Source organism: Haplochromis burtoni, unplaced genomic scaffold, assembly GCF_018398535.1.
Source record: "Haplochromis burtoni strain Fernald_Lab_line unplaced genomic scaffold, NCSU_Asbu1 Contig_59, whole genome shotgun sequence".
Classification (NCBI taxonomy): domain Eukaryota; kingdom Metazoa; phylum Chordata; class Actinopteri; order Cichliformes; family Cichlidae; genus Haplochromis; species Haplochromis burtoni.
Window position 1 is genome coordinate 163,178 of NW_024582420.1, and position 9,029 is coordinate 172,206.

The 9,029-nt window shown below is 39.9% G+C and overlaps 1 protein-coding gene across 2 annotated transcripts in view; it reads left to right on the forward strand.

Annotated features, from left to right (window-relative positions):
• The window catches only part of cdh16 (cadherin 16, KSP-cadherin), a 49,464-nt gene that overhangs the window by 3,016 nt on the left and 37,419 nt on the right, over nt 1–9,029 (forward strand). For both annotated transcript variants that reach the window (XM_042220999.1, XM_005937169.2), the window contains 4 exons: nt 12–141; nt 776–934; nt 2,759–2,955; nt 7,897–8,022. In XM_042220999.1, the coding sequence (XP_042076933.1) occupies nt 12–141; nt 776–934; nt 2,759–2,955; nt 7,897–8,022 (612 nt within the window). The remainder of the gene's footprint in view (nt 1–11; nt 142–775; nt 935–2,758; nt 2,956–7,896; nt 8,023–9,029) is intronic.

Sequence of the window (9,029 nt, forward strand, 5' to 3'; positions counted from 1 at the left end):
TCGCGTCACAGGTGTCCTTCAGAACGTCAGTGCATCATCAGAGCTTCAATGTTGAAGTGTGTGTCATCGACAAGAATGACAACGTGCCTACGTTCATAGAGGAGAGCATGAGAGGCAGCGTGCAGCTCGGGCTTCTCAAGGGTACGAGAACCTTGCACTCAGATGTGAACGTATTACACAGCCAATTTAAGGCTGGGTCACATTCGTCAGTCCTGATTTATGAAATATGCTGAATGTCGTCAACAGTGAAAAAACATGCCTCATATCTCCGTGGAAACGGCAGTTTAACCTTAACATCAGTATAAATAGATTTAATAACGTTGCAAACAGCATCATTTCAATCACACACACACAAAAAGACTTTGTCATGGGTTTTGGTGATCACATTTATTTGATACAAAGGCCCCAGTGTATTCCATCTGAAGTCCTTTCGATATACACAGGGTCTAGCTCATAGTATTAACTCCATTATGTTTTTATGTATTTCTCATTTAAGAAAACCATGATGGTACATACACCTTTGTGTTGATCAGCTTTCTGTTTGAATTTCCCACAAAGGTCAACTCACTGAAGCTAATTCTGTTACTGTTTTACTCTGTCTGTGCAGACTAGGCATTTTGTAGAGTTTTCATCTTTTAACTTTTAAGATTTGCTGTTACACAACCCATGTTTTTGTTCTTTTGCCTTCACATCAGCATGTTTTCTTGGTATAGTTAGGATGGAAATTGAGACATTTTGTCCCACTCTTTAATTCTGTGTCACCCGTATCTCTCAGGAATACCATTCATGCAAGTGGAAGCGCTAGATCGCGACGACCGCAACAGTCCCCACGCTGATCTGCGCTTCAGCCTGATGGAACAAACACCCAGGATTCCCTCCAGCCAAATGTTCTCCATCCATGCCGTCTCTGGGGAGGTTTCACTCACTGAGGAAGGTCAGTCTCAACCAGCCGCTGAAAGGAAATAGTCAAGATAATTTTGTGGGGAGTGTTTTATCCATAAAGGGAATCTTCAACATATATTTTCCCAACAAATCAGCGTGGAGGGTCACCTAGAGTGCAGCGTTACAATGTAGGTTTAACTTTCTGCAATTTGAGAGGCCAACTCTTTACATTTATTAAAAATTGCTTTCTTATTTCTTAGGAGCTTATCATGTAGACAGTTTGTCCTCTTGAATGATGAAATGGCATGCAGTGAATTCTAATGGACCGGATGCTCCTCTACCTCATTCATTCAGCCCGTTGCTCCATTCAGCAATGAAATCAGATGCAATAGCAGTCACGCATGCCAAAGCAACAAAAGGAAGCAGCTCTGTGTTGGTACGCTGTGGGTCATGAGCAGTTCTTTTCTTTACTTTCACTTCATTTCACAAGGCCACAAAACCATTACACAACCTTACTGTTTTCTGTTAAGGCTTTAGAGACAGAGAGGGAAACATGCTCACCATCATCAATGTCGAGCATTCTTGACTTGATTTGCAGTCATAAACAGGTTTATCTTCACCATCATGCACAAGACTTGCACTGATTGGTCTACTATGTTGCCAGCAATTGTCTAGATTTCATGTGCATGCATAGTTTTTGCTTGAAAAAAAAATCCAGATATTGACTATGGCAAACTATTTTTATATCTCTTTGACAGTGAACCTCATTATTATCTTCTTCATTGTCACAATGGAATCTAAATTGTAGCCCATGTATGAGCTGCTGTGAGCTCTTTTCTGCAGATATCAACACTGAAACGATGCACTTCAGTCCACCAGTGATTTAGCATCCAAGTGTCCAATAACCTTTAAACATCTAGTGTGTGTAAACGTTTCTAAAACACAATTCTTTTATTTAAATAAGTGATTTAAATAATTCCATATTAAAATCAAAAAGTAAATTCTCTGTAATATCTCATTTATTTCCACATGAATGTGCTTAAGTAAAGGAAATCTGTTATTGTCCAAATATGTTGTCTGCAGGAGCACAATACTCACACCAAGTAATCCTTTTCCCCCATAAAACAAAACAAAGAATATCAGGAAATATTTTTATTATTGATATTTTCCTGAAAAAGCTGTTGGTGGTCAGTTTCTAATCATAGAGGCAGACATATGTACAGAACCTTTAAAACACTTCTGAGAAACGCAAGTTGAAGTTGTTAAAACAGGATCAAAATGTGAACATAATGAAAAGTCTTGGAAAAGCCTGACATCACAAAAAAGCCAGTAATGTATAAATATTTGATACAAAAGTATTACCATAACATTATTCAGTGATATCGCTTCTAGTCCAGCGGACACACATGCGAGAAATTCTTGTGTGCCAGTGCTATTTCTGTAGCTTTGGAATTGCCCTTTGCTACGGTTTGGCAGGAGCTGGATGACTTTCACACTTGCCGGTCCTTTCTGGCCCACGCTGCTGATGATTTCCACAAGATGAGCAGCAGTGAAAATTGCCTCCTTGATTTTTGCACCTTTTCTTTAGGCTACCTGGTCACAATTACACTTCAAGTCGGCTGTTTATGTTATTTTGCTTCCATTTAACAAAGAAATTGCAAAAGAAGGGATAGAAGGAGCACTCAGACATGTGAGGACATGTTAATGCTTTGATTATTGGATTGTCTTTATGTTATTATGGTGTGTTTGCTTGTTTAGCTTTCAGGACTTTTGCCTTTTTGCACTCTGGAAAGTAAAACATATGTTCCAATAAAGTGCTGTCTTGTAGAAAGTCTTGTAGGCTTTCTTGTATAATTTATGCCTCTGTCACCACCAGGAGCCTCTACTCTGGACCCAGAGATGTGTGGTCGTTACAAGCTCTCAGTGATGGTGAAGGATATGGCTGGGAGGGCGGATGCCTTCTTCTCCGCTGGCATTGTTACTGTTGAGGTGACAGGAAACACCTGGGCATCACCTGACCCTGTACGGCTTCAGGAAAATCTTCCGGGCCCTTACCCCATACCCATCTCACAGGTCAGACAGCAAAACACCAAAAAGATTGTATTGACTCAGCAACAGTTCAACACAAATGCACCATGTTAGCACTGTATGCACCATCTAAAGTAAAGCCCTTTGTACATGATTTAAAAAAACAACAACAATTAAATGGTGCGGCATTATTAATGTAGTAAAAAGATGTTATCATGTTGCAATCAAGCAAATGCTGTCAGTAGTGTGGTCTGAGTAAAGTGGCCTCACATTGCTTGTTGCTGTTTTTAGTGTTTCCTTCTAAGTGACCAAATACTAAATTATTGAGGCTGTTCAAATGCCATGGATCCTTTCAGGCCACCTCCTGACTGAGTCACTTTAACTCCCATATTTACTCACTCACTGCTGCCCGCCCACAAACCTACCATCACTCTGAGGGGTATTACACAAATCTTACAGCTTTAAGCCAAAATCTAAACTCAAATACACAGAACATATGGAGTGCAATTTTAATCGTATTGTACGGCTTACTACAAATATTTGAATATCTTGTATAATCTAAAGAAAGGTCCAGTTCAATAGAAAGTCATTCCTATTATTTTTTGGCACATTTCTCTTCTTCTTGCTGCTGTGATGTAACCTTAAAAACTACTGTGTAAGTATTTCTATCCAACTGAGACCTATTGTAAATTGAATATCTTTGAGTTTTAACACCTTTAGTTGTCCACAACAAAATATCCAAAGCCATCAGCTTGTAAAGAGACATTTGTGATTTCATGACATTTCTGATTAAATTAAGTAAATACTAATTAAAAAGCAATGAAAGATGAATTGATAAAGAAATCTAAGTGCTGCAGCCTCACAAAGGAGTGTTGAAATCAAAAGTAAACTTTGATGATTGCATGAAGATATGAGTACGATTTCATGTCTGAAACTTGAAATACCATGGAAAATTTTTGATTGCCATCTTTTCTTCAAAAAAAGCCAACAATCCCACAGAGCCGGTCCCTTTTTCACACTGGATTAACTCCAAAAAGCATCTCGTGGTATCTATGTAATTTCTATTTATAGGTCGGTGTCTGAGCCTGGTCTTTTCTAACCCTTTGCTTTTTATAATGTTGCCATATCTACTACATGTCTATTAATAACTCAATAATGTAACACATGGCAAAAAAATCTGCTTGCGGTGGTAGTTACCCTTTGTCAGGAAATCTTTTAAATCTACACCTGCATTTAAAAAAAAAACTAATCTTAGTTGTTCACTTCCGAGAACTGTGGAAACAATGGGGCCTGCAGAGCTGAATATAAAGCTCAATCAAATTGTGAGAATCGCTTTGGCCAGCAGGTACACCGCAATACCTCCCCCTCCTCTGGTTTTCTCCCACCTCCCCCTCACACTCGCCCTCAGTCTCTCTTCTCTCCTGTTCCAACGTCCCCTGCCACCCACAGAAAACGTGTGGATTCACAAGCGTGGGCTGATTTGATTTCTTTTTTGTCATATTTTCAAAAGCCAGTTCAAATCAGCTGCAAAGTCTACAGTTTTATCTTAAAGGTTTAGTAGTTATTTATAATGTAATACTCTGGCTCGGTGACCTTTTTATTATTTAATATCAACACATAGCATCTGTGTCTCTATATGTAAACAAGGCTGTCTGGAAATCTCTCAATGAGCAGATTTCCTGTGTGTTTCTCTTTTAATTCCTAATGAAAAATGTGTTAGTAGAGTGTGAAATGAGCCCTCTTGTTCCTTTACTGAATCATCTACGTGAACACTAACTAAAATCACACAAATCCGGATTAGGTTAACATGGTGTTTAGTTGGGGGAAGCCTTGTTTCGCCCACGCGGTGTTCTAATACTGCTGTGCTCAGTAGGTGGTGGGACTAACTGCTGTTATGACACATACATAGAGAATCGTGTCCAAGAACCCACTCTATACATCCCACCTCCCCTACTGTCTCAGATAAATGAAGCAGTCATGTCGGCATCTACTCAACTATGACAAATCTTGTGTTTTACATGCTGACACCGTCCTTGGTGTGACAGATGCCGAAATCAACCTGCTGCTTAGCACGCGCTCTGCCATTGTCCTTCCCTGGGTAATAGTCAGTTATAAAAGTAAGTGTTGACTGGTGTTATGATTAAATTTTCTGAGTCTGCAATCAACAAGCTTCGACTGGATATTAAAATATGCAATCCAGACATATATCAATTCGATTGCATCACCGGGGCTATGGGGATTCATTTTAATTTGTTATCTATTGCATGTTTTTCATTGCCTAAAAACTTAGATTGTGTAACGCAACCACTGAAACTACTTGAACTCAGGACTGTAATCTATTGAGACTCAAGTGGGAGTGAGGGCCCCAGTAGCTGCGAATGAATCAAAGCTCTTAAATACTTCGAACTGTTAGCGTTCACACTAGGCATGAAATTTCAGTATTTATTGTGGAATTAGTTTGAGCCCCACTCGAACTCTGTCATGGCCTCATGATCAGTGAGTAATATTACAGATGATACTTGTACTTGTGGTGCCTCATCAAACATTAGTCATTAGAAACCTGATTGTGTTAAGAATAGATTTTATGGAGAAAAGTTTTTAAATAACTTTTCTCCAATTGACAATTGAATGAACTGCAGCACACCTTGCTACCACCTCAGTATCACATATCAGAGAAGGCTATCAGCAGGGTGGGGAGTGTCCATGCTCCCTCAGGTGTTCATGATAAAATTTAGCTCAAAGTAGGCAAAATGCAAGGTGGTTGGGTGCCCATGTCAGTATTGTAAAGTGATGGCTTTAGTGTTGTAAAAATAACAAAAATAAAACAGTGTTACAGGCATAGAATGGTGTTTTTCCATCAGCAAAGTTATTCCCAAAGAACTATTAACAATAAACTTTACATATCACCACACGCTGTGTAATCTTGAAAAACTGTGAAGAAATTGAACAAATGAAGAACAAATGTCATGCAGGTGTTAGACCTGAAAAGACTATCTACAGTAGATGAACAGTTTCTGGAAAAAAAAATCAGTAGAGATGTGACACAGGCCCTGAAAGAGGTATCTGGCTCTGCAGCTGCTCCATCTATAGTTCACTGAAGCCTTACCAGAAATTGTCCACACATGGGCCAGCACAGGACCACCAGTGTTTATCCAACTGGCCTTGTGCTGGCCCATGTGTGGGCCACCCCTGGCAAACCAAGTCTGGGCCACCAAAGGGCCGTCATTCTTTGCGGTAGGTGGGCCACGTGTAATTTGTGTGCAGCCATGAGCCATGAGTTGTAGACAGACTGCTGGCCCTGTGCGGGCCCAGAACAGTTTCAGCTCTGGCCCAGGTGTCAGCCTAATGTGTACCTTAATCAAGCCATGTAATAACAACATGTGCCAGAACATGCAAAACAGTGCAAAAGTAACATAACTCTGTTCAGACAGTGAACGGACTGATTCTTATATAGCGCTTTTCTAGTCTCCCACGAAAAGTGCTCTATACAACATGCCACAGTCACCAGTCACACACTTTCTGTTAACTGAGTGCTTCCTAACTACATTCATACACATTCACACTCTTGACATACAGACTGAAGGAGCCAGGGATCAAACCACTAACCTTCCAATCAGTAGGTGACCTGCTCTACCTCCTGAGCTACAGCCAGCTACTATAGCAGTATTGTATTGCAACATGGCATTTGGGTCTTCTAACTAAAACAGGAAAATAGGAACAATAATAGTGCCATCACTGCCAGACCTGGCACACATCTGGTTGACATACACTCTGCCAGCTTGAAGCCCAGATCCGGGCCAGACCTGTTTTCTATGGGCCTGGGCCACATAAACCAAACCACAATCGAGCCAGATATGGCATGCCATCACATAAACAGTGCCATCTATGCCAGGCCTGGCCCATATCTGGATGACATCTGTCTTATCATGCCAGAAGTCAGCCAGCAGTGCCGGCTTGATACCAGATCCGGGCCAGACCTGGTTGCTATGTGGGAAGGTGGCCGTACCAAATATTGAGCTTGGTTTTGCATTATTTACTGAATTTCAATGTTTGCACATTTCAAGAAATCACTGCAACTATTTTGCATTTTTGTATATAAAACATCAAGGAATGAGGGGTGTCTCAAGACTTTTGCACAACACTTATCTTCTGTCAGCTTATTAAATAATGAGAAACTAGCTTCAGCTTTATTATTATAACATTGCCTGATTTGGGAGTTTTACTTGACGTTATTCAAGTACTGATTAGCATCATGCCCCAAGTGCTGCCAAGAGGCGCACAGCCACTCTTGACCAAGCTCAAACACAAGATATCACAGAGACAGCACGTGCTTGGAAAACTGAAACATGGATGGAGGCAAAACAGATGATTTCATAGATGATTTGTATATAACTCTATACAAAAGAGTCAGTGCTCATCAATCACATGTCTTTAAAGTTGCAAGGTCTCAAAGCACACAATAACACTGAAAGGCGGCCAGCTGTGTGAAGTGGCTTTGTGTATACAGAAGCATTGCACATGGGCAGTTATATCCAAAACAAGGGACGAGTGTCTGACAGTGAGTTGAGGAGATGCACATGCCCTGGGTTTGCATCAGCTGTGATACAACTGGGCTCTTGTCCTTGTTGGGTGCTGTTTGATTGCTACTAGGGCCCTTTCAGCCCATCTGCACAGCCCTCTGTTAGGGGGTTGTAAAGCAGAGTGGAAAATCCCCTTCAGCCTTCATCGTTAGTTTTGGCTGTGCTCTCTGTTCCCCATCAGTGTCAGCGCATTTAACTGGCTCCTTATCATGTAAACAAATGGTAGCTTAACTCGGTATTTATACATCTTACACGCTCGGTCGCAAAGCTTTATATGTTTACAGTTTTTCGCTCAATTTTCCTGCTGCGCCCAGATAAGAAACCATATTCGCGTTTAATTCACTTGCAGATATGTAAAACTGAATACTCATAAAATGTTTGTATACATTTGTCTGTGCTAATTTAGGTCAAATGGAGTGGCAGTCAGGCAGAGTATGGTCTGGAGGGGGAGTTTCCAGAGATGCTCTTCACCATCAGCAGAGAAGGAGTCATTTATCTCAATGCCCCGCTGGACAGAGAGACACAGGACCAGGTCTGTACTTTGAGCCAAACATCTCCAGCACCTCATAATAAATGACATTTCATGATTAGAGTCAAAAATTCCTCTATTAAAGATTGAGCCCTTTATTTCAATTTCTGAAGCCACAGTACGTGAAAACTTTGATATCAAAGATGATGTGTGTTTATCAGCTGATGTGTTTATAAAGACTGCCCTGATTTAAAAACTCTTCATACAGGTGCATTTCATTTATATTTAAACTAGCAGGATGATGTGATTCATTCACAAGTATTTTCACCATCTGATGACAAAATTATTAATTCAAAGCTGAACAATGAGAAGTGCCAGGCTTATTGTCCCTAAAAGGGTTCTTATGTTGTTCATTGGAAGAAAGTCCCTGTTTTTAATTAACTCTCCTATTACTTACAACTTAATGGCTTTTTTATTGTAGGAACCCTGGTACACATTACTTCAGCAAAGCTGAGCACTGAGTCACAGCCTAATTACAAACCAAAACCTGAAAAGTGCTCTATTCATTAAACATATTCTGCCTGTGACAAGAAGATTGTTGTATAATGGCTTTAAAGATCGCGAATCTAAAACTCTTCATTGCAAATCTGTCTCACTTTAGATCAAAGGAAAGATCATCCTTTGTATCAGGATTACAAATTAAAGTCCATGTGTTTGCATTTTGCTCTCAAGCTTTGCAGACAACCTAAACTCCTGTGAGCTTTGAATGACTCAGTGAGCAGAATATTCTGGCACAGATGCACCAAAGAAAAGCACAGAAAGACTGATCTACAATTGGGTGATGTGATTATTGTTAAAACGCAGTGTTCTAGCACATTACACTCTAAGAACTAAAACTGATAATTACTTAAATATTTTGGTGCAACACTTTTACACTCAAAAATAATGAGTAAATGCAAAAACAATCACATCTCTTAAATACACCTTATTAATTGAGTAAATCCAACTAAAATGGAATAAGTTGTTATGAACAATTAAAGATGTTACAGTAACATACAAAATTGAGTAAA